Source organism: Pyrgilauda ruficollis, unplaced genomic scaffold, assembly GCF_017590135.1.
Source record: "Pyrgilauda ruficollis isolate IOZ18807 unplaced genomic scaffold, ASM1759013v1 scaffold6, whole genome shotgun sequence".
In the NCBI taxonomy this organism is placed as follows: domain Eukaryota; kingdom Metazoa; phylum Chordata; class Aves; order Passeriformes; family Passeridae; genus Pyrgilauda; species Pyrgilauda ruficollis.
The window spans coordinates 12,222,409-12,248,247 of record NW_024527710.1 but is presented as its reverse complement, the minus strand read 5'-3'; the positions used below and the strand labels follow the sequence as shown (position 1 = coordinate 12,248,247).

The 25,839-nt window shown below is 41.7% G+C and overlaps 1 protein-coding gene across 1 annotated transcript in view; it reads left to right on the top strand.

The window, feature by feature from the left end:
• AGBL4 (AGBL carboxypeptidase 4) overlaps nucleotides 1–25,839 on the top strand; it is a gene marked incomplete at its 5' end in the record, with an annotated part of 879,139 nt that overhangs the window by 727,807 nt on the left and 125,493 nt on the right. Inside the window, one exon of the mRNA XM_041483183.1 lies at nucleotides 5,517–5,628. Within this exon, the coding sequence (XP_041339117.1) occupies nucleotides 5,517–5,628 (112 nt within the window). The remainder of the gene's footprint in view (nucleotides 1–5,516; nucleotides 5,629–25,839) is intronic.

Sequence of the window (25,839 nt, the reverse complement as noted above, 5' to 3'; positions counted from 1 at the left end):
CTGACACACCAGGCACACTCACAGGGCGGAGGTCTCCTTTCTGTAGGATGGGGTTTTATTTCCAGCGTGCTGCTTTGTGCCCAGGAATCCTTCTGGCATTACCTGGGGTGTGTAAGGAGAGTTGGTACAAGAATTGAGACGTATCCTGAAGATCAGAGCGTGCCCGTGTCAGGAGGGGCTGTGTGTCTTCCTTGGTGTGTGTGCCTGTGACACCTATTACCAGCCCTGAGAAATGCATGTATTCATCAGAAGGAGAAAATCTCCCTTTGTGTTTATTCTTATTTAACATTGTTTACACAGAAAATGGAGAAACACATCTTTAGCCGTCATGTACGATTTAAAATTATGTCAGTACACCCGGCAGAGCTCATTCTGCAAACATCTACTCCACCGTGTGGTCTCTGCCAGCTAATGCTGCTCTCTGCACGGCCAGCCCGCTCCGCCTGGAGCACACTGCAGTGCTTCTGTTAAATAGCCTTTGTGAAGGTTTCCAGAGCTCTAAATTAAAAATGCAAAAAGCTGGGGAGGAGGAGAGAGTTTTCAGAGCAGGGGTTCTCTGTAGCTGGAGCGTTAGGATGTCTTGCTACCTAATTGCTTTAGAATATGTGGGCTTGAATGAGTCCTTTTTAATGAATAATAGGCAAATGCATAAATCTCAAACCCCAAGCACCCAGACGGTGAAACACGCACTAATGAAGACCTGACTTGGCTGGCAGGTGTGGAGTTGATTTGTAAAACGCCGTGAATATATCAGTTTTGAAGTGATATTTGTGAAGAGAAGCAAATCTTCTGCGTGCTGCCCTTGTCTTCGCTCCCTGCTGCCTGACACCTGCTCCTGCTCCGTGCCATCCCTGCTGCAGCCCCTGGCAGTGCCTGCTGCCCCTGCCTTCCAGGGACCAGCTACCCTCTGTCTGCACTCTCACTGCAGTGGAAGAGGGGAAAACAGTGCTCCCCCTTGCCCAGAGCCTCTCCAAGCCCAAATCCTAACCCTGCTGGTGGTGCCATGCGTGGGTTGGAGCTCCCTGGCTTTGTGTGTGGAGATTATCTGGAGATTCACCTGGTGCTGATCCAATGAACCAACGCAGCCTCACAAAGCTGGAGGGAAGGGTGCAGAGTTCTCTTTGTAATAAATCACATGGCGTGAAAAAGGATTTCTTTACCTCCTTTCCTCCATTATTCTCCGTATCTCACCTTGTGGAAATGGGTCTGTAAGGAGGAGATTTAGACTCACATGGCAGGAAAAATGAGCAGGGCAGGGAAAACTGAAGGTAAAAGAAGGCAGAGTTCCTGGAGGTTTCAATAACTTGGAGATTCAAGGAAGAAAGTCTTTCTTCTTCCTGAAAGAATAGGAAGAAGCCCTGAAAAATAAACCCAGCATAGGCCTTGATACTAAATCCTTCCTTAGGATGTTGTTACTAAAGCAGCTGCATAAGAAATCCTTAAAAGCAGTGATGAGCTCAGTCCCAGAGGCAAAGGGTTTCTGTCCAGAGGACTGCCCAGCAAGCTGGGTGCTGCTCTGAACATCTTTGGTTTTACTGAGTTGAGCTGGTAACCTCTTCAGATCTGGCTGCCTCCCAAGTAGGGAGGGATGAATACTGCAAAATGTTTCAGTTTCCAGTGCAATTTTGAAACTCATTTGCTTTGACTGAATTTGCACTGTGTTTATGTAAATTTATAAACACTGTAATAAATTTATCCACTTACAGAAAACAGAAATTTTAGAAAAAGGCTGGAAAACATTGGTGAAACACAAATTCTAATTCAACAAGAATATTCAGAGAACCTGATTTAAATGAGCATTCAGTCACGAAGCAGAAACACAGCATGCGGTCTGTATATCTAGCAAACTATAGCAAGCATAATCCAAAATTCAATGATTATCAGTTTAAATGCTTTAAATTACATATGTGTCATTTTTTGTGGCTCACAGTGACTATGTAACCAAAACATAGGTTTTTACAGGAGGAATGAAAACCAAAATCAGGTAATAGCTGCAAGTTGCTACTTTGCTTGCAGCTATCTATTCTGACTATGTTTTTTAACTCTCCCTAACCTGGGAGGGTCTGTGGCAGCACATCATTCTCATCAGGCTCTGTGGCATTGTGACCTGCCACCTTCATAAGAGCATTCATGGGCGTGGTCATTAATGCTCTTGGAATGGGATATCCTCCAGTGCCTTTGTTCCAACCTTCACTAATTCTGAAGCTGTTTTTGTCTTCCCTTGTACTTCTTGAAGTCTGTAATGTTTCCTGATTTTTTTTCTTCTGTGTTCCACTTCTAAGATCATCCTTAAACAGTTCTTTGATATAATTTAGGGGTTTTTTTCCCCGTGTTAATTTTGTACTGAACACATTAGTTTATTTACAGCACAAAATAAATCTAATCTGTATAGGGCAGATTTGGAGGCCCTTTCTAAATTAGGGGAACACTTACAGCCATGTGAGGAACTGCATTGAAGCAAATGACAACACTTGCATTCTGAGTAAAAGAGCTGGTCTCAAATATTGAGAGATTATGTATTATTTTAGAACACACTTGTTTCCCACTATGGAGCTGCTGTTTCCAGAGCATATCTGTATTTCTGCTTTGCCTACCCAGTGTTTGAAGCAGCAAGGAAACAGTTAAGCAGTGGAACCAGCAGCAAAGTGTTCCAGAAATTAGCTGGTTTAAGACTGGGAGAATGAATTAAAAAGCAGTGCAAGATGCAATTTTAAAGTTATCCTGTTCAAGCTCTTGCATTGGAGGCATTAGCCATGAGGGAGATCACATCAGCTGGGAGCAAGATAATAAAACGAATGCAGGATCTGTAATGGGCACGTGGGAGACTCCTGCCGTATGTTTTGGTCATGTCCTGATATACGTGAGCTTTGGGAGACAGTTCTACATGCAATCGAGTCAATAATCAAAGCTGAAGTACCAAGGAACACAACTTGATGTTTCCTTAGAGAGGCCACAAGTTTGCAGCAGATGAATAAAGAGAGAATGTGGTAGATACAAATTTGTCTTTAGGCAAAAAGGAAAGAAAAAAGACTTGAAAACTGGAAGTGGGAGAAAATATTACACTGTTTCCAGACTGGAAAGAAATAGTAATGCCTACATCAGAAAGTTAATTAATTGTTGTTACATTGATAAATATGTGATATACCACATCAAAGACTAGCTAAATGATATTTGGAAATTAATTTGGATTCCTATTAAACAGAGCTCAGAGGAGCTTCCCAAATGAATAACTTGTTTGCTAAGCATTGCTTCCTTCTGTTTATAAAGTCTTTTCAAGTAAAGACAACTATTTTCAACTGTTCTTGTTGTTTTAAATGAACTATGAGATTCATCTCTTACCAGACATTCCTGACACATCCAAATACTGCAAATTGCAATGCTTCACTTAGGATCTTATAAAAATTAGGTATTGCTTGCCTCTTTTCTCTATGGGGATGACTTTGATAAAGTTATCTAAAAAGTCCCAACCCCCAAATTTAATATTGAAAGTATGCTCATTTTCTCTAGTGTCAAATATTATTAAAAGAAAATGTAAATGTGACACATTAACTATATAAATATAGGTTCAGATTCTGAGCTCTTAAGAAAGTTTTTTTTACAGTAAGAATGCTGTTTTCTTGGGAACTGTGCCAAAATACAGTAAAACTCGAGGCAGTTTCTGCTTTTATTAAATGAAAAACTCATTCATCTCATTCTGCTCTTCTGCCAGTTTTATCCCGGTGTAATTCCACCTACATCTCTGGAAGTACTTCTGGTTTTTATTAATGTCTATGAGTTCAAAAGAAGATAGGATTTAGTAGGGCCGAGTGCAGAGAGTTTACATGCAGGAAAAAAGAAGGGAGAGAGAGGGAAATCTGACACAATATGCTGTAGAGTGGGATGGCAGCAACTTTCTCAGTTGTCTGTGGAATTGTAGTTGTTTAAAATGTCCGGGAAAAAAAAATCCATCTGGTTTCTGTACAAGCAGAGAAGTGGCTAGCACAGCAAGGAGGTGCCTTCTGCACCCAGCAAGGCACCCACGGCAGCAGGGATGGAGCTGCAGAGCTGTGTTGGTGTTTGAGCTCCCAGGGAGCTGATGGGTGCATTGTGTCAGCCCAGGGAGCAAAGCAGCTTCAGCTTGCTTGGATACCCATAGGAATTTTTACAAAAGAATGTCACATTAGCTTTGTATCCTTTGGTTCATAGGAAAATATTTATTTATCAGGTTTGGAAATTAATTTCATCCTCTGGTTTCATCCCCTCACTTTTTAAAGTATTTTACCTCTGTTAGTTTTATTTTCCTTTCTCTTTGCCAATTAAACCTATGTTTTGGGTCTTCAGATTCTTAGACTTCTTTTTTTTTTTGTCAGAGGATAGCACTGCTGGTCTTGTTTGCATAGGTGTGTTTAAAAGATTAAAGCTGAACAGACATTCTTGTAATAGACATGGGATCAATGAAAGCTCTTCTTTTCTCAAGAAGCTTTAAGGCTTAGCAGCGAGGTTGATTTTTTTTGTTTGTTTTAACTATGGAAGAAGTTGCATCTCTGCCTGGGCTTCTATTATTTGTAGGGTCTTCTACAGAATTCCTGAGAAAGAATTTACCCAACTCATCCCAAGCTTAGCTTGAGAAGACACAGTTCTCTTCCTGCATGTATCAGTAGCCAAAGGTATTCTAGGTGATCTCTGCAGCAGACAACGTACCTGATTTCCCTCTTCTCCTACTTGTGCCACTCCCAGCTTTCTAATTTCTTTTTCAAATTTCAAATTTTCAATTTTTGTGCTTACTCTGTCAACAGCCTCCTGAGTTTCAGTGAGGCCTCACAAAGAATTTGGATGCTACTCTGTGAGGCTGTGAGCAGCAGAATCCAAGTCAGGAGAGTGTCCTGGGAGGGATCTGAGTCAGGGCAGGAAGGAGAAGCCAAGGTGGCGTCCATGCTCCAACGCCTACAGGATTTGATGGCCAATAAGCATTTTAACTTGTTGATTTGGTTGGCTAACTTTTGTGTAGGCAATTGCAGGAGGGGAAGAGACAGAGGCCCTGGGTTAGTGGAACAATGACATTCATGCTTTAAATCCCTTAAGCACAAACCTAATGGCCATTGATTACAATGCTCTGAAGAGCCCTGCTGAGTCAGAGCCTGACTGGGGACAAGCTGAAGGTCCACTTTGGTGGCGCAGTGTGTGAATCACCCTCACTGCTGCAGACCCTCAGCCAGAGCTCCAAAGAGAAGGGAACCTCCAAGGTCAGGCAAGGCTGTTCCAGGGCCTGGGAAAAGGCAAAGGATACAGTGAGCACAGGCTGTGGAGGGGAAGAAGGCTGAATGGCCAGAGCTGTTCCAGTTGATATTCTGCTGGCCACGTTATTTCTGAACAGTGCCATTGCTGCAGGCTTTCCCCAGGGGAGCGTTTGCTTTATTTCCCCCATGAGAACAATGTTTAACTACTTCAGCCACAGAATCTAACCCTAATTCTGCAGCTGACCCAAGGAGAGGCTGCAGCCCTGCTAAGTCCTTTGTGTCTGTTCTGTGTGTGTGCAGGTGCTCCCTGATGGGGTTTGATCTGAACCGGCACTGGGCAAATCCCTCTCCGTGGGCTCATCCCACCCTGCACGGAGTGAAGGAGCTCATCATTGACATGTACAACAACCCGGTGAGTGGGGACAGAGCTGCTGAGCCCCTCTGCTGCTGAGGGGCCCCCCCACGGCAGGAGATCAGGGAACACTTGTGCTTTTGCCACAGGAAGCACCAGAAGTGGAGAAGGCACATGGAATGAAGTTCAGCTCAGATTAACGATGAAATAATTCTGAAAGCAGGGCCTAGATTCAGCTGAGCTGCTCTCATGCTCTGAGCTGGATTCAAAACAGCAGGCCCCCCAAACTGAATTAGGGAATGGCAGCAATGCTTAATCTGGGGCTCTGGCAGTGGTGGCTGGGTGGTGTGCAGGGTAGGAGGGGGAGAATATTTGCAAATATTATATAAACCCACACACACACACTCATGCTCACTCAGAGAAGCAGAGGTGTTCTTGAAGGTGAAATCTTAGCTAATCAGAGGAGATGGATTGAGGAGAATATGGAGAAGAGGAGTGGGAGGGAGGCAGACAGCTATTGAATGTTTGACATCAAAGCGCAGAAGGATTATTGAACGTGGCACCTAAGAAAAACTGCTGGAAAAAAAAAATGGAGATGGGTAGGAAAAAATCACTACCAAAAAATAAGAGGAGATTTTATGGATTATTATTTTTTTCATTACAAGATTCCTGGTATTTGTCTTTTCTTTTTGCTTCTCACAACGGAGAGGGAATTTGAATCTTTAAGTCCCTGAAGTTTTGCTAATTTTTCCTTTTGTTTTTTCTTTCTTTCCTTTTTGTTTCTGTGAAAAAGGACCTTGCCTGCCTTGCTAATAAAGAAAGAGGATTCTTACCCCTGGCTACATCATGTATAGAATAAGACCTCCTTTAATTTAACTCCTGGTTTTCCCAATACATCTTAATTAGACTTTTTATCTTCCAGTAATACCTGTACAGAGGAGTTTTTAGGTACAGGGAAGATAGGTTAATAGATACGATCGTTACGTATGGACTGGAATCCAATTGCATGAAAAATATTTTCTTAGACCACTAATTGTTTGGCACGGAATTTGTCTTTCTATTCAGTTTCTGCAGCACCTTGCACTATGCATTGTCTCTGACCAAGGCTCCTAAACTCTGTTAAAGTGATGATGATAATGATGGAAAAGCAAAGAAAGGAGCTTTGGAGCCAGCCTAGTCTTTCCTCTGTTTTTCTACCCCAAAAAGCAAGACATTTTCCTTCTAGACGATGGAGTGGAGCATGCAGATTTCTTTAAGAAGTGGGTTTTTTTCCAAGAATGAAGAGGTCTTTAAACCTTACAAGGAAGTTGAGTGTAGGGAAGTGCTTGTAGCCAGTAAGGCAACAAATCCTGCCACTATTAAAAGTCACTGTCAGTAAAGTAAAGCTATTCTTGGAGGTAGGGGGAAGTTATTTTCAGCTTCATCCCATTCTAAGGAATCTTTGAAAATTCTGGTACCTTCCAGCTGTCCTGTGTGTGAAGAATGAATTAAGTTGCTTTGGTGGCTAAAATGAAAAATCAAAAGAAGTGTTTGGTGAGAGCTGATCTGAAATGGAAATTTTTTTTTCCTCCTTCTTTCTGTCTCCCACTTTCCCCAGTGATCAACCTGAGATGAACCAGTTCATTTCTTTCTGAGAGAAAGAAAAAGGAGCTGTTTAAACATTTCATTTTCAATTTTATTTAATTTTTTAAAAGTACTTTTTTAGTTTTTTTGTTTGTTTGTTTGTTTGTTTTTGTTTTTTTTTTTTTTTTTTTATTAAAGTACCAGCAAAGTTCAGGTTGCTGTTCTGAATTCCATTTCTCAGTGAATTAGCTACCCACCAAAAAAACCTTCCTGTCTGGCCTTGTCAACACCAGCCTTTCTGGCAGTTTCAGGGATGCTCAGCAATGCAAAGCAGTATATGGGATTACTGTTATTTTCAGGAAATACCAGATTCTTAGTCCCTCTGATCCCAGTAATATTGGTATGAAAAGACCATATCCAAAGTGCTGGGACAAAAGGGGAGACAAGGCAGCTGCCATGGCACTGTCCATGCACCGTCCTGCTTTAGCAGTGACTGCTTTTATTAAGTTATGACAGAGTTCCAGAATAAAACCTGCTTTGAATCCCTTTGGGCAGCTGAAAAATTTTTAGGTGCTTTTCAGGGGTGGAGTGTTACTTTCAGGTAATACATGATAGATGGCTGTCTGCATGCACAGGTGACCTGCTGCAGGAGAGCTGGTGTCAAACTGTGTCACACCAGGCATTTTGCATTTGAACACGTCTGTCCTGCCACCCTCTCCTCATCCAAAGTCTTCCCACACTGGGGAAAATGAAATGAAATGCAAAACCCAATTCCCTGAGAAATTATGTAAGAAAAACAATAACCTTCATCCCTCCCATTGCAGACAAGATCTGCTGTGAAGGGCTGCCCACAGAAGACTGGATTGTTTAAAGCAAGGGGAAGTTTGGCTTCATGTTGCCATTGCAGAACAGCTCAGTGCAGGACTTTTAGATGTATTCATTCCCTTAAATCACTTAAGGAAAATTAGCTGCCATAAGACCATAAAACCATGTTTTAAATATTGCTGCATAGGAGGATTTTTCTCCTGCTCTGCAGTATGGGAGATAAGCTCTTTCCTTTGAAAAAAAGTTCATTCTGGAGTAGGGAGGATGAGTGACACAGAAATAAGTGAAGTGGGTATGAGGCACACGCACAATGCCACAGCTACAGTGATTCCAGCACTGAGTGTTCCAAGGCTGAGTGTTTGCTGTAGTTACTGTATAAAAATAATCCAAAGTACTTGAGGTTCACTGTTCTTCTGGGTTTTACGAAGTGTGCTTATTTTATTTTATTTTATTTTTAAAGTGTTTCAGATTCTGTAAGGACCATATTGCCCTTAGGAAGGAATGGATGGGTTGAGAAATGAGAGAACAATAGGAAGCTTTTGATCTCCTTGCCACTGATTTTGACACAGTAACTCTGATGATCAGTGTCATTATGTTGACCTACATGGAGTGAGGGGATATTCTCAGCTGTTTCTAGTGGTATCAGTCTTGCAGATGAGACTGAAGTGATAGTCTCCTCTAGATCATGTGCTGCTGGCTGGGGATATTTCTGTTCCCAAGCAACTTTGCCTGCCCATACACGAGCGAGTAATGTCTTCCCACCACTCCACCAGCTGATACCTGTTGATGGTTTCCCTGTCTGTGCTGGAGCAGGTAGCAGAATTATCTCAGAACATGATTGTACTGTTTAAACCAACTCAGCTGGCTCTTGTTTGCAGTTTGTTAAAGCATGTTCATGTCAGCCATTCCAGCACCCTTTAAAAACAGGTTTAGTGAGTGCACTCAGGTCTTGTGCTCAGTGTCAGCTCAGCCCCCTTGATATGAGCACTGTGATATGGCCTTTACTCACAGGTGCTGGTGTTATTCTCCCATCTAGATCTCTCCCTCACTGAGTTCTCCAAAAGAAAACTCTTACTTAATAAGCAGCCACTCAGTGTTTTACCTTCAGTGTTCATTGTGCAGCCTTGTCCTGTGTTTACTGTGCCCTGTGCAGATCCTGCTCTGAAGACAGAACTGGTAATCTCCTCGTAGGCTCTTTTGTTCTGCTCATCGCTATACCCTGGGAGCATTGCAGAAGCGTGGATTATTTCTGGCAGGGGACCCCCGTGAGAGACAAATGTTTCATCCTTGTGTGGATAGGAAACAGTTATGATCACACCTGCTCATTTGTGATAGATGGTTTAGGATGCCTGGAATCAGATTTGTTTAAAGTCATTCAGCAAAGACTGACACCTTCACTGTCTTATATTTACCCCTTGCTTCTGCAAGGAAGATTGGGATAGACTATTTCTGCCATTTGGTTCTCCTAGCATCTGGGAGACAAGGAATAGGCTGTGACTGACCATTTGGGATGAATCTGTTTCAAGTAATTTGCTCCTCCCAAGTGAAAATGCAGACATGGGATTCAGGGCTCCCAGGCACTCTCACTGCAACACTGGACTTTGTGTTCTTTCTTCTGTGTTTCTTCTGTTCTGCCTGTTTTCCACCTCCTCTTGAAATGAAGCTGGAGTCCTACAAGTAGATGATTCCTTTGCTAGATGCTGTTCACCTTGTGCCCTGAGTGAGCCAGAGACCCATCCAAATAAAAAAAAACCAAAAAAAAACACCACTTACCATTTAAGGGATATGCTCCTCAATTAGCATCTCCTTTGTTGTGCACATATATACTAAAATCTAAATTATTTCTGCAAAACTGACTTTTCTGTATACATTCCTGACTTTGGAGTGCTTGATGTTGCAGCCCTTGCATACTTTTAATACTATTCTGCATGAAAGTTTTCAATGCAAAATGAAAGCCCCCAGCATGCTAAACTCTGAGTCATCTGCTGGGCTGGAACCTTTAGATCCACCACACAGACATCTGCCACAAGGGCTGATGAATTAGCTGGAAGAGGATGGCAATCTGCTATTGCTGTGGACAGGAAAGAGGGAGGGAAGGAGCCTGTGGGCTTTGGGGGTATCTGCTGACAACAGCATTAGTAATAAGACAGGATGAGTAAAGACAATACTGTAGGCATGGGGAGGGTTGCTATTTAAGGGTGAATGACACCTTTTATGTTTTTGAGGATTTTTTAAAGATACTGTGTGCAGGTTCAGATTTGAACAAAATCATTATTTTCCAATCTTCCTGTCTCTGAGGAGGCCTGGATGTTGATCCAGATAGGTTTGAGTGGGCAAGCAGTACAGGGGAATTAGCCTGCTAAGTCAATGTAGCTGGATTCTTCAGCAGATAACTGTGTTCCTCTTCAGAAAGAGAATATATTTGCTTTCTTCCAAAGTTATCGAACGTACAGTCCTCTGGGTCTGTGTTATCTCTCCCCAGGCCCTTCTTTAGAGGCTGATGGGTGTCCTCCTAGGGCTGAATATCCTCAGAATATCCTGCACCTCACTGCTGCAGGAAGGCAGCAGAGAGAGCTTGTTTTGGGGAGAAAGGCGTGATCTCTGAGTTCCAGCTTGTGGCTGATAAGCCCTGATAACAGAAAAGAAGTGAGGGTGAAGGTTGAGTGCTGTGTGAAGCAGGTAAGCTCCCAGATGAAGGGAACCACGTTGTCTCCCTCCTCTGTGACTTGTCAGAGCTGCCTGTCCTGTCCAGCCCAGCCAGGTGGTTTCTCTAGGTTTCCCCACTGCCAAGGAGTACAATCTCTTTCCCCCTGCTGTGCTCACAGACTCCTTTCCATTTCCTGTTTCTGCCATTCTGGTTCTGTGTTCTCATTGCTGTCAGAAGGTTCAGGAGGTGTTCTTACCATCCAGACCACTTCCCAGCTCTTTCCAAGATTAAATTTGGTGCTTGATGAGTGTAAATTTGATGGGTGTTGACGAAGTCCTGCCATCACTGCCCATCTTTCTGCTGCTCTGTTTCAGACACTGTTTAAGTCACCCACTGCCAATGCTGTTGCTCAGCCTACATCTTTTCTAGGCCTCCAGTGGCACAATTTGGAGTGTGCTGTCAATGAGAGGAGTTGTGACTGTGCAGGAGCTGTGGTGTTGTGGGACTGCTCCACATGCAGCACATCCAACCCCCCACGTTCCCCATTATCCTCAACTTTTGCAGTGAAACAAATCAGGATTTTTGGTTTTTCTCTTATCCCTGCCATATTTTGAGAGAGGCATTCTGTTTTTATGGAAAACTAAGTCACAAAATAGAGACTTAGAATCCTGGAACTGATACCATGCAGGTTGCAATTATCCCCAATGGCAGCATTGCTTTAGTGACCTCGCATCCTCTCTGCCTTGGGCAGTGCCACATTCTTCACCAGACAACTCCACATTTAGAAAAATGCAGCTGGTCTCCAAGATGTGTGTGTTTTGCTGGAAAGTGACATAGATTTTATGTTTGTCAGTCCTGTAAAGTGTGTCAATCTTAGAGGCTCTGCTTCCACTCATCTCCTGAAATGATGTTGTTAGTATTACCATCAATGTGATACTGGATATTTGACAAGTAAAGTACAACAACAGATTTTGTAAGGTTTTTTACCATCAATGTGATACTGGATATTTGACAAGTACAACAACAGATTTTGCAAGGTTTCCACATCAAAACTGTACATTTAGGCTTCTTATGCTATAAGCCCTCAAGTAGTATTTTCTAATCTAACATTTGAATGACTGCAAGCAATTGTTTTCTCTTCAAAAATTTTTCTTTTCCCTCATCATCTCCCCTGCTCCTGTTATAAATTGGAGCTGCAAACTGGAAAATATTTTACTGGAAAATTATAAGCTCATTCTCATTCTAGCTGAAGCCAGTTTGGATGTTAATAAATGCTCGGAAAGGCTGTGGATTGGGGTTTGGTGTTGCTCAGACTCACTTGGAGCCAAACAGATCAGCTGAGGTCTGCATCATCTGGTGTGGGGAGTCACAGCAGATTAACACTGGGTAATGAGCTCTGTAGCATCACACACTACCTGGCTCCATTTTGCTGTTAGCAGAGCTCTTACACTTCTTTCCCCTGCTGAACAACTCAGTAGTAGTGAATAATCATTTTTAACTCAATCCTGAATTTTAACAACCCACTAGGAAATGATACTCAGAGAGTCCCTCAGACATCCTGGGCTGTCATTTGTACCTGATGGTTCTCACTCCAATACCAAAACAGCCATGGCCAGGCATCATCTTTTGCCAACAATCCTTGGGACAATATAGTATATGTTACTCTGAGTTCTTCTTAGGCAGAATGGCCAACATGCTGCCTCTTATTTCTCTCCTGCTGAAACTAGAGGAGGGATCCCCTCTGCTTGTGCAGTGTGTGTTCAGCTGATAGCCCCGTGGCCACTTGCTATGGCAATGCTCGTGTTTGTGCCACTTTGTTGATGTTGCAGGAGTGCCCTGTACCACTTCTCTCTTGCAAGTGTCTGCTGAATGAAGTGTAACTTTTCAGCATTTTGAAAATAGTATTCTTATTTTGGTTCTTTGTTGAACAGTAGCAAGGACAACCTTTCTCTCAGTGCTGTAATTTAGCAGTCTGATGTACCCATCATTGTACCCACCATTGTACCTACCATTCCACAGCTTGTGGATTTTGACTATTTCACACCTTCCTGTTGGACCAGCGTAATCAGAGTTACTAATGCTCCAGCTAACATTCTACTTCATATAGGCTGTTTAAAAGTATTCCCATTAAACTACTCATTGTAGAGTTTAAGGATAAAGGATAAGGATAAATTTGGTATCTGCTGACAGAAACAAAGGTGGTGTGCACAATCAGTTTGTTAGCTAGGGCATTTTCTAATAAGCAATCTTATCTGTGAGAGTTCAGAAGAATTATTTGGTTCCTTTCATGCAATTTTAACAATTCTACTTCCTGGAGTAAACATTGTCTCTTGAGCTAGCAATATGTTCTATGTTTATACCTGGTGATGCAGCTTCTGATCTTAGCAGTTTTCTTCCCAAAGTCCTTTAAACATACACAATATTCAAAGAAACTTGCAAATAGCAGATCTGGTTTTATACTAGAACAGATTATTTGCAGGAGGTGCTGAATCTTTGCCACTGGAGGGTTTTATGACAGGTATTTATTGGAAAAAGGTTTAGATAGAGTTAATTCCCTTTTGAGGCAGTTGAATACACTCAATAAACTCTACAGATTTCCTTCTCATCTCCAATTAATCTATGATTTTTGTCCCTTCCCTTTGATTTGTTTTCAACATGTAAATCTTCATAAATATAAATGTATATATAAAAGTGAATATATAATGTCTTAGGTAACTTTTAGGAATCATTAACACTGTTAGATGAAGTTCCACCTGCAACTGTGAACTCCTTGTTAAAGTGATAGTCAAGAAAGGAAGTGCTATTCAGGCCAACCACTGCTAATAGTCTTAGTTTTTGCTGAGTAAAATTTGTATTTTGAAATTATAAATCATATTTCATCCAAACTAGACAGGCTTTTTGGCTGGTTTTGTTTTGATCACACTTGCATGTTCACTGTCTAGCTCTGGATGATGCTCCACTGTATTTTTCTCAAATACTCCAGACTCTCCAGGAAACAAAAAATCTGAAATCTGTTCTTTTAGTGTCTACAGCTACCAAATTTCTCTCTGTTTGTACTCAGTCATTGTGCTAATCATTTCATAGTGGTAATCTCTGACACAGGTTGTGGTTTCTTTGGTTGACTAGGTTGGTTTTTTTTTACTATCCCTTTTGGTAATGTTTTCATCTAGAACAGGAACAATTTCAGGTAAAACCAATAACACAAAGAATAATGAAATGTTTTAATCCCAGTAACTAAAATTTTCCTTTTTTTCAACACAGTAATGGCCAGTTCTCGTTTGTACCTGACACTTCTAAGCTATTGTTTTCCATGATACTCAGACACCTGCATGAAGCACTGCAGACAGATTAGTGTGTTGTTCACTATCATATTTCTAGATAAGTGTCACTCAACTCTGATATTCTCACAGGCAGTGTTAATTCTTGCATTCTGTGACATGGGGTGTCTGTGTGTAATACCACCTGGTTCTCTAAACACCTCAACCAGTTTGGGGGTTTTTTTTCAGGAGTTTGCCACTCTGAGGAATTTTTTTGGGGTTTTTTTGAGTTTTTTTTCAGGAGTTTGCCGCTCGGAGGGATCTCTGTGCTGCTGTTTGTTTGGGGCAGACATGTTAGTTATGACCTCCACTTTGCAGTGATCTACTGTACACCTTATCTTTTCTTCCAGGTGTTTTATTGCTATTACACGGAACTTATGGTGTTGCTTTCTTAGTTTTAGCTCAGCATCTCAGTCTCTTTCCATGGCTCTTTAGGGCCTTTAGTCAAACTCCTCTCTTTTACCTTGGATCAAAATATTATCCATCAAAGCTTTAGTATCCTCTCTACCATCAAAACATGGTTGTATTTTCCTGGGATGTGCCTAGGGGGCTGAACACAACTCAAATATCCCTCTGAGGAAATAGTGTCTCCTAAAATAGTTTTTTGAAGATGTACAGCCATGTTCTCTATTTTTCTGGGGGCATCTGCCAGCACCCTGCTGATGAATCAGAGCCATCTCTTCAAAGAATTTACCCCTTGCCAATGGAGGAAAACATTCTCTTTATATAATATACGTATTTTTTTCTTGGACTGAGTGTACAAGAGGGGTTCAGCATGGATTCTTTTCTCCTTCTGTTGCATCCTCTTCCTGCTTATACATTCTGTAATTCTAACGGATGTGATGTTATTGAATTCCTCTTATCATCTGCAGTGGGGAGAGAGGCTTTTGGATTTTTTAATTTTAAGTAACATTAATCAGGGAGTGGCTGACATGTTCAGTGCTGCATTGAGAGTTTCCTCGAGTCTGGGAGATATCATTAAGCTCCTCCTCAGTAATTCTGTTTTCATGTTTCTCCTCCCCTTCTCAGTTTTTCAGTGAGACACGGGAGTTTGAGATTTTTTTTTTTAGCCACTTATGAAAAACTCCTCCTTGGCGTCTGCTCCTTCCCCAAGTGCTTCTATAAAGTGGGTCAGAGTCAAGGTCACTGACAAGTCTGCTTCAGTGCTTGCATTTGAACTGCTGAGCACTGAGGAGAATGAGCTCCTGCACAATACAGCACTCAATTCCAGCTGCCTCTTGCCAGAGCTTCTTAGAGTCAGGGCTTCTCACAGGATGCAAGTGGAAATGCCTGGAATGAGCTGATCCATTTTATTTTCCCCACTTTAGAAGGTGTTGGGACCATGCCCTTTGTTCAATTTTCCTGGGATTGCATTTGCCTTTTAAGACACAGGGGCAAAGTCACTGCCAGGGCTTTTTTATTTCATACAAAAGAGCTCTTAGTATTCAAAAATGATTTAGAGACAGCTGGCCAAGTGTTTGACCTAACTATGTCTGTTCATGCTATTCTACTGGTGTGAGATAGCAGTAATAGAGCCAGTGGACAATTAGCCCAGTGTATGCAATGAAGATGGGTAAAGTGAAATGCTGATTTTAAATGAGAATATTGACATAATAGCATCTCAATCAGGCAGCACTGGAATAGCAGTGTAAAATTATACACTAATAACAGAGGAAACCAAGCCAGCAGAGGAGTGACATTACAGTTCAAAGAAAGATCAGAAGCAAAAAAGAGAAAAGAAAAGAAAAAAGAAAAAAAAAAAAAAAGGCAGGGAGTGGAATTGTATCAACAAGTACTGAAAAATCCCATGATATCTGTGCATTAAAATTTCATGCCAAAAAGGGATGGTAATACTAAGCATCTTTACTGTCATGCTCAGAATTGCCACAGAAGCAATGAGGACTCAAAGAATGTAATGACAGAGCCTGATTAGGGGCCATGATTAAAGCTGATGTAGAAACCACGTTTATAGATATTAAAAATGACATCTTCTGGAAGCAAGAAATCAAAGAGCCTGAAAGAGAAGAGGAATTTTTATTTTATTTAATTTATCCTTAGTGAGGATTAAGTATTGATTGAAGATGTACCTGCCATTGAAACACTCCGTTATAATAAATACAAACATGCTCAAATTCATCTTCCCTGGTGGAATATGAAAACCAAAAGGACCTTAGAATGGCACATAGTTCTGAAAGGGAGCCAACATAAAATGGAAAAGAAATCTCAAAGCAGTAGTTAAAAGGGCAAAATAGAACAAAATAACACTTTGGGGTGACATGGCAGCTATATAAAATCACCATTTTTGGATGCATTTTTGCAGCTTTACCTTTAGAGAGTGTGGTTACACCCATTTGAAAAACTCCTCAACTTTATGAAAGGTTACATGAGAAGTAAGAAAAGGATATTATTAGAATGAAGAAGGTCATTAGCATTAAAGGACACCCTTTGAAGTCTTGCCCAAATGAGCTAAGAAAAAAAACCCCATGGTACACTCTGGCAAGTTAAATGTAAACCCATTATAATAGTACACAAAAACAATTTTGAAGAATAACTTGCTAAAGGCATAAAAACTAATAATAAAAACTTTTCCAAACACATCAGAGGCAAGAAGCCTGCCTGAAGGTCCATAAGGTTGATAGATGATCAAGATGTAAAAGAAATGCTCAAGGAAAATAAGGTCTTTCCAGAAAAGCTAAATGAGTTATTTGCTTTGGTGTTCACAGTGAGGAGCCTAAAGGGAGTTCCCAAATTAGAGCTGCTCTTTATGGGGGACAAGTCAGATAACATGGATAGCAGTGGTTTAATGGGAGTTTTCATTTTTGAGTGGAATTGATACATTTGCTAGCCTTTTTTCGGTTGTTTGACGAGCATGAAGATAAAGGCAATCAACCTGTTGCCTATTTTGAATTTCTGAAAAGCACTGGTAAATTTCTAACCAAATTATTTTAAAGAAGTGAAGAATCCAAGTTGTCTTGGATGATCTGAGCTTTTTGTGTTCATTTATGCTTTTAGTTGCATTGTTTCCTTAAACATCCTGTGCTGCCCACGTCCAGGGATCTGTGTGGCTGTTCTTTCATGAGCATGTGCTTGGCAAAGAAAGCACAGCTCCTGCTACTGCTCTGTGACACAGCCTCTGATTAAAGTAGAAGGGGTGGCTGGATTGGCACTATCAGGTTTGTGAACAATCAATAGTGTTTGTTCTGCCTAAAAGAGGGCTCTGTTCTGTCCTGTGTACCTCTGCATTCCTGTAATTCTGGTGCTTGGGGACATCTGAATCATAGTGGAGCTACTTTGCAGTGTCATACAAAAATAAAAAAAAAATTAAAAAAATTAAAAAAAAAAAAAGAGAGAGAGAAAAAAAAAGGGAAACTGTTTTGATGGGAAACATTTACATACTGTATGATTTCCCTGGATAAAAGATCATTATCCTCAGGGGAGGATATTATATTGTCTTTGTGACAATATGCAGAGGAATAGGATAGGCCCACTGATTTCTTGGCATATGCCATTCCAAAATAGTAATCCCAGATAATCCTGTAGACAGGATTCTGCACTGCTTATTTTCAGTTTGTGCCTGGTTTATTGTGTCAACCAGAGCCCATGCCTGAGAACAGGAATCCTGTGAGAAAAACAGAGCAACTGCCTAACAGCTGAAAGGAAGGTATCTAATGGATCCAGTGGGGATATTTAGGCAGATAGGTTTTAGTTACAGAGTGAGTGACTAGAACTGAAGGAATGATGCTGTTTCCCTCCTGCAAAGTATAATAGGTATCCTTTATGATTTCAAGTTGCCAGAATCTTTTCCTTTTGCAAACTCATCCTATGAGGATTGCAACGAAGCAGAGCTGCTTCCAGAGTTGTTATTTTCCTTAAACCTGAAAAACTGCTCTTTTAGTTTCATAGGCATCAAAAAATGGCTTAATGCTGGTAGCATTACTAGCTGGCTTTTGCAGGCAGCTACCCTGCAGTTTTGCATATGTTTTCTTGATCTAGAGCCCAGTTTAAGCTGTTGAATGGGGTCTGTGTCTCTAATGTTCCCTAAGTGCAATTATGAAAAGAAATTGCTTATTTGAATCATTAATCAGTCTCTGGATGGCTGCAAGTTCTTATATTTCATGGCTGGTTTCCATGATGTATATGACCTGTGCCTAGCATTGCTCAAGCTGCACTGCAACAGGACTTAATTCCTACTCTTGTTAAAGCTTTTTTTACTGACTTCCTTCACTAGTTTATGCTTAGAAACTCTCCCAAACTCAGAGGACCACTATATGCAAACCTGCTGGAAAGGCTCCTCAGACAAGAAAACTGAATTAGTAGCTTAAATCTTTCAAATTAGTGTTACACGACAGATCAATGTTTCCTACGTGGATGCATTCAGTCATCTCTTCAGAATCTGATTACTATATGCCTTGTGAAAAATCCAATTAAAATTAATGTATTAATTAACAGAAGTTTAATTTTCTTCTTGTCAGGAGATACATCATGATGTTGGAATTTTACCACATCAAAGTTAGCAATAGTCCCCATCTTAAAAGTATTTTGAAAGCTTCTGCTTGCTGTCTTCTGCAGTGCTGACACCAGTGGATCAATAGGTTTTTAAAAGCAGACAGGAATCACCGTGATAATCTAGTCTGACTTACAAAGTACTAAATATCATCCATCATGGTTTTCCTAAATGGGCATCAAAGTCTGAGCTTCCCCAACTTCTGGTGGTCTAGCTGTTAGAGAAAATGACTGATCTAAAAGAGCTTAGAGGATTTATCTCACAAGAGCATCTGGAATATCAAGTCTTTCTCCAAATATCTTCAAAACTCCATTCCTGTGCTGGTAAGGTGGTTTTCTTTAAACGAATTATTTTCTTTAAAAAAAAAAAAAAAAAAAATTCTCTTTCTCTTCAGTATACATCTACCTTCTGGGAAGTGACATATAGGAAACTGTAGGGTAGAGCTGGATTACTGAGCTGGGTCATTTTGGTGGCCTGAGCTGCAGTGACCATACTTTATGTGATAAATCTGTCTGAGCATGCTGAAAGCCAGGGATACTCCAACGTGTGAGCTACCTCCTTCATTTCTGTGGGGCTTGTTTGTGTTCCAGGGTGACTCCTTTAGAGACAATGCTGAAAATTATTTCATTATTTCTCAAGATCATATTACAAAGACTGATCATCCTTGATTCACATAAGTGTGTATCTGGGAGATTCAGATAGTTGCTTGAGCATAAACAGCAAAATTTAAGTTAACACACACCACGGAGCGTATGAGCAGGGAGGAAAAATCAGCAATGTGTTTGATACTGCTGAAAAGGGAGCTCAGCAAAATAATGTGTGTGCCAAGTTTCCTCCCTCCTTCATCCTGGTATTTGTGTCTGGTTTATAAAATCACAGGACACTTCGGTTTGGGAAGAACCTCCAGAGATCATCCAGCCCCCCTCCAAGGCAGGGTCACCTGGAGCAGCTTACACAGGAACACATCCAGGTGGGTTTGGAATGTCTCCAGACAGGGAGATCCATAACCTCCCTGGTTAGCCTGTCCCAGTGCTCTGTCCTGCTCAGTGTGCAGAATTTCTTCTTTGTGATGAGGCTCACCCCACTGGCCCTCCTTGGCCGCAAGGACACTGCCAGCTCATAGTCAAGGTAGATAACCACCCTTTATATGTGTTATGTATAGAATTTAATGGGAGTTTTTGGTAGTTCTGGTGCTTTTGCCCAATTAACAACACTGCATAATATGTAATGCTACTAGGATTATCATGTGATTTTGTTAAATAGGTTGCTGCTTTAAATCTTTTTATTTATGGGCTGGCCTCTGAAAGTTCTCGGAAAGCAAGAATATCTTGCATTTAGATTTTGATTTTCAATAGCACCCTCTGAAATAGGATCCTGTCCTGTCTCATTATATCTTGAAGACAAACCTCTGAAGTTTAAATGCAAGTTAGGAATCAGTTTATGCCCTACTGAAATGTAGTCACCTCTGGAAAAGACCCCATCAGCAGAGCACTATTTGAAGGCTGTTTACTTAGATGTGAATCAAGAAAAATCTATTTCTGTTCTGAGTCCAGCTATTCTATTGTTTTGTATTTTTTGAAAATAAACTGCCTTCATCTCAGTATTGGTCTTCTGCTAGGGAATTTGTGGTGGTTTATGACTTCCCCCAAAAAGGATATTCACTGTAGAATTAAATCTCAGCAGGAGTAGATTTAATCCTCCCCGATGACTTGTAGTCTATGGAAACGTTATTGCCTGTGCTTGGTTGGTGAGTCTGCCCTTCAGGAACTGGATGTTCTCCTCTTGCTGCAGTTAACTCGTGCAATAGAGACAGCTTTTTATTCTGTTTATGTCCCTTGATAATGGCTGTATTGATCTGGCCTGATGTAAGCAAAGGTTCACAGTTCACCCAATGTTGCTAAGGGTACCAGACTATTACTGCCACCAGCAGACACATTCCATCATCCCTCAGCCACGGAGTGTGAAAGCTGGAGCAGCAGGATGCCACATGTTGGTGACTCAGGAAAATGGCATGTGTCAGAATCTGGCATATGTCACACTTGGATGCTGCTAAAATTAGAGTATATTTTTTGTCATTTTTGTTTTGACTGCCAGGCAATGCAGGAACATTTAAAGGTTAGCCTAATTTTCACTTGTTTGGAAACATAAGTCACAAAGACAACGGTGCGCAAAACCACCTATGAATTCTGTTTTGAAATAACTGAGCATTCCTGTCTTTAAAAAAATTATCAAAGTGGCTAAAGCTGCCCTGAGCCAGGAGTAAGAAGGGTGAGGAAGGTAGGATGTTGTCCAGCCTGACAGCTCTGGGCGAATTACTTCATCATCTCCTTGCTCGTTCAGTTCAACAAGGGATTTTCACTAGAAAGCAAAAGCCAGGAGAAAAGGTTTTGATACTGAGTTTTTACTTGCGGCAACTCCAAGCAGAGCTGCAGGAGTGGGAACTGCTGAATCTCCTAATACTGCTGGGGGGTCTGGCTCTTTGTTTAGAAAATAATTTAAGTCTGTGTACTTGATTTTCCTAGCACAAACCCCCAGCTCTCCCTGGAAATAAAAAATAAGATTCCAGCTCTGCAATGATGAACATGTCTCACCATGACAGAATACTTTGACCTGTTTTAGTCTGTTTTAAAAGCCTGACACCATAGCTGGGAAGGGTTGGTGGTGAGAGAACAGGATTAACTACGAGATCAGTAGGTTGGTTTTTTCCCCCCAGAGTCCAAGGTGGAGGATAGGTTAGCTGATTTAATGTGAAAACTGTTTTCATCTTTTTTCCTTCTCCTTGAGAGCTGGAAAATGCTGGTTGCTGGTTGATCCCATCTCATCCTGGTTGTAGTCTGTTAATTCCATTCACCAAGTGGTTTGGTTACCTTCTAACAAGATTAGGGGAAGGGAGGGAGTAAATGCTCAGTGGTCCTCTAGAGACCTTTGGAAAGGGTGGTTTGGAGTGGGTTGCCAGGAGAAGTGGTGCAACCAGCCCCTCCAACCCAGCCTATTTACAGTTGTCATAGTAGTGGACTGTTCTCTGCAAAACCAAGCATTTAGCAGTTATTGTGTGTTAGTCAAACTAGATATACCACTGCTGTATAAGGTGGGGTTCTGGACAGAGTGTTTGCAAATGAATTTGTTGATTTTAGCAGTGTTGTAAGAGGAAAGGGCAATGAAAATGGATATCAGACGTTGTGATTTTATGTTATTAGTGAAATAAGACTTCAAATGCAGTTTGCTAGACCTGAAACACTGAAATCCATCCAAGTGCAGCATTATTTTAGTTTTCAGTCTTGTTTTGAGAGTGCCTGTATATTTGACTGAAGTCAGTGGAAACTGTAAATTATCACTGTGACTGCTTTTAGCCATGCAGATTGATTTATCACCTGAACCATTACTCTGTGCACTGAGAACAGTGGGGAAAGTGTATGTGTATGTGTCTATACATATATTGTACCTATAGTATGTTTTATGCATTGTTTTCCTGTTGATTATGCATTTTGCAAAGGAATTTATCTGCATCTCTTCCCCGTGGGGTTCAGAAGTATGACTGGATCTAGTTGTGCTGCAGTTCAGGGAGAGGCTGGAGCATTTGAAATAAAGCTTGGGAGCCATTTACCAGGCTATTACAAAAGCTGTGGTCTGCACTGGGTACCCAGGCCCAAAATGCCAGGGAGAAGCTGCCATTTGGCTTTGCAGGCTGGCCAGCATCAGGAGGGTCTGTGCTAATTGGAGCACAGCCCCTCACTCAGCTGTGGGAGCCATCCTGCAGGAACCTGGAGACTGACTGGAAGGGCTGATAGGAATTTTCCTTCCCTGACTTGTGTGATGCAGGGTTGGATGGAGGGCACTGCCAGCTGCCACGCTCGTTCAGGAACCTGTAGAGAGAATAAATCTGCACTTGGGCTCACTGGCTCTGTACCCCAGCTAATTTTGTTAATAACGAAGTCAATGTCCTCCTGCAGCACACTGGGACTTGATGGGGTATTTTAGGATTTTTGTCCTTTGGACTACAAATGACAGAACAGACTGCAGACAGAACATATTGGATTATCTCCTCCTAAGTGCAGATTTCACCTCACCATAGATTTCTTCAGCTTAGTAGAGTTGCAGTAATGCACAGGTGAAGCTATTTCACTGTATGAAATGCTGTCACTTTAATAAACAAAATAACTAGTTCTGGTAAGCAAGCAAGTGAATGCTGTTAAGATGTCTCTGAGCTTTATTATTTTAGTACCAGTAAATTGCATTTATTTTAACTTTCCTCTGCTCATCTGAACTGATTGTGTAGCCTAAGCTTTTCTCACAGTGCTACTCAGTCCTTTTGCATTAAAATTAAAGGAGAGGAGGAGGGTGAGGTACAAAAATTCAGAAGGCAAAGTGACTTATGTTTAAAAACTAAGAATGTGGAAAGAGCCAATTTGGCTGTAACAGTTTGACATCAGAAATTGTATTTGCAAAAGGAAGATATTTTTAAGATGATCTACTTTTCCCCCTGTTCTCAATACCTTTAAAAATGCATCTGGTAATGGCTTTCAGAAACAGCTCTCGGACAGGATATGTATGAAAAACCTTGCTGAAATTTTGCTGAAGGTACAAAAGGACAAATATTCAGGCAGACAAATGGAGACAGAAGGGCACAGGGAGGATGTTAGCTTTCCCCTGAACTTCTTGTAGCAGTAAGCATTTTAAAGTCATTTTGAATAACCTCATGGAATATGAGTGAAAACAGCTTTACTGTACATTGGGCAATAACTGAGCAGGCTTGTCATATTTTGTGAGTTGACACCCTTGAATGTAATAAAGTGCATGGATTGAATTTAGGAGCAAAATAAATAACACACAGGTTATTAAACTCCCTGTGTTATTCACGACCATCTTGCATTTAGCAAAACTTTCCTTTCTGAAGTCTGCTGCAAGCTGCCATGGGAAATCTGGTCTGTCCCAGGGGAGCAATGCAGGAGCCCAGGGAATGCCACAGCAGGCACATGGCTAGTTTTAGAGCATACAGAGCCTTGCTGAGGCATTAAGGTGGCTAAAACCTTCTAAGAAATAGCTCATTACACTCAGGGGAGCTGCTGATTATTCTTATTATATTATTATAGGAGGGGGTGACCAGTCTTCCTCTAGAATGTCCAACCAAACGAGGAGATATCTTGAGAAAAAAATTCCACTTGTCTGTTCTTAAAGGTGTGTCAGAAAGAAAAATTAGTGACAAATTTTGCTTGAGGGGCTGCCTGGTGCCAAGTAGCCTCCAGGTATTCAGCAGCACTTCACTGCTTGAAGGGATCTTAGAGGTTTGTGTGAGGGATAGATAAGGGTGCTTGGGAAGAAATGGCATTTATTCTGAATAAAGATGGATTTGCAGCCTCCCTACTGGCATGTAATCCTTGCAGTTCTGGGGTTATTTCAATCAGCCTTAGGAGATCTCCTCTTAAATCTGGCTGTCATTCAAATGGGTTTGGCCACTGCAGCGGTGCCAGGGCCACAGCCAGCTGTGGAGCACACTGCTGTCCCCACCACTGCACATGAGGCATCACTTTCTGTGTTAAGCTGTTCCTACAGAGCCAAAGGGAACAGGAAGGTGAGCCTAACTTGATGGGAGTGGAGAGGAGCAGTCCTGAACCAAATGAAGCATGCTCCTTTGCTAGAAGTATTGGGCATGATGTGGATGTTGGATTCCATGCAAGGAAAATTAATTATTTTTGTGTCCAAACCTGCCTATTTTGTAATTTGGTCAGATTCTATCCCCTTGTTAACTGTATGTAAGCTTCAAACCTTATAGCTGACACATTTGGGCAGATAGAACATTCCAGATCCCCACGTTTTCCTTTCTAATCAATCAGTGCTTTAAAAGTTAGTCCAAAGTTTCCTGTCCATCTCACTCTGGACCAGGTGCTGGGTCACCCAAGGGCACCCAAGGGCAATTTGTAAGCCCTGACAGCAGCAAGAGGATCTTGTTTTCCTCCTTGTGAAGAGCATCCTTTGGCAAAGGAAGGAGCTGATCTCTCCTGCTGTAGGTGGTCCACAGGCTTGAAAATGTCTTTTCACTGGTGCAACAAATGTTTTGCTTTGTGCCAGGAACTGGCCTGTCCCTTTGGACATGGGATGAGCAGATGCCTAATTAGCCTATTATTTACCATGGTTGAGATTGCTGAATTTTGATGAAAGAGACTTTACTTTAATCACTGATTCATGACACAGATGCTCATATCATGCATTAGGCTGTTTAACCTTCCACAAATATAGTTGTTCCATGCACCCTTTTATAAATATCCTGGCAACTGCCCTCTCTTCCTGCATTCTCTGTGAGGGGGAAGCTTGGGAGCTCCCAAATTGGTCCTTAGTGCTGATAATGTGAATATTGAATGCAAGCAGCAGACACGGAATGGCACCAGGGCACTGGGTGGCTCAGGCATATGCTGATAGCTTTTGGGGAAGGAAGAGATCCCTGTGCTGAGGTGGAAGGGGCTTGTTCTGAATCCTGCCGTGCTCTGTCAGCCTGGAGAGCTGAGCTGGGGCATCCCAGGGAGAAGGTCTCTCAGGGGATCCCTGTATTTTTTTGGGCAGGAGTGCAGTTGTAAACACAGGAGATCCATTAGATGGAGATGAGGGTGTTCCAGACTCCCTTTCTAAGGCTCCCAGTGTGGTTGTGTCAGACGCCAACACCTTGACTTGTTTATTTTCTTCTCTGGAATGAGTCCTGGAGAAGGGGCAGTGCTTCTCTGATCACTGGCTTTGAGGAAGGTGGATTCCCACATGGAAATAGCTGCTCCCCATATTCTCTTTCTTCTTTTTGTCTCCACTTCTGGACTGACTATACTTTGCTATCAGAAAGTCTGAGAATAAAATGAGAGATTTCCATGTCAGAGAGGAATTAATCTGTGGTGATGAGGAGGGCTGTGACCTTACGGGCTGGGCTGCTCCCTTCACTGCATCCATCCAGAATGGTTTCACAGCTGGGGGGATCCTTCAAAACTATTCAAATCTGGTCTATGCAGGTGCCAAACTTCTGCAGAAAGTGTAGCAGAACAATTCCCTGATGCTATCTAAAGGCCTGAAACGTTCAAGGAATCCTCTTCCTCAGTGATGCCAGGCTTCCCCAGATACGATCCTGAATTCAGGAATGGATTGTGACAAATAGCCTTCAATAGGTGCCAGTAGGACAGCAGAGCCTTTCTAAAAGGCCTTTCCCAATGCATTTTAATCCACCCCTTTGCACCCATCTCCCCAAGACACATGGGATCTCATGTGCTCCCTGCTTCATCAGTTTCCTGCTGTACATCCAGAGGTTGGAAAAGTGAGGAGCCCAAAGAGGCAGAGCTGTAAGAAGGAGCTGGATAAACATCGATTTTGTTTTAAAATCTGAATAATTGTTGGGTCTGTACTGCTGGGAAGAGAAAAGGAGTTAAAGATTTGCTCTCTGTTTG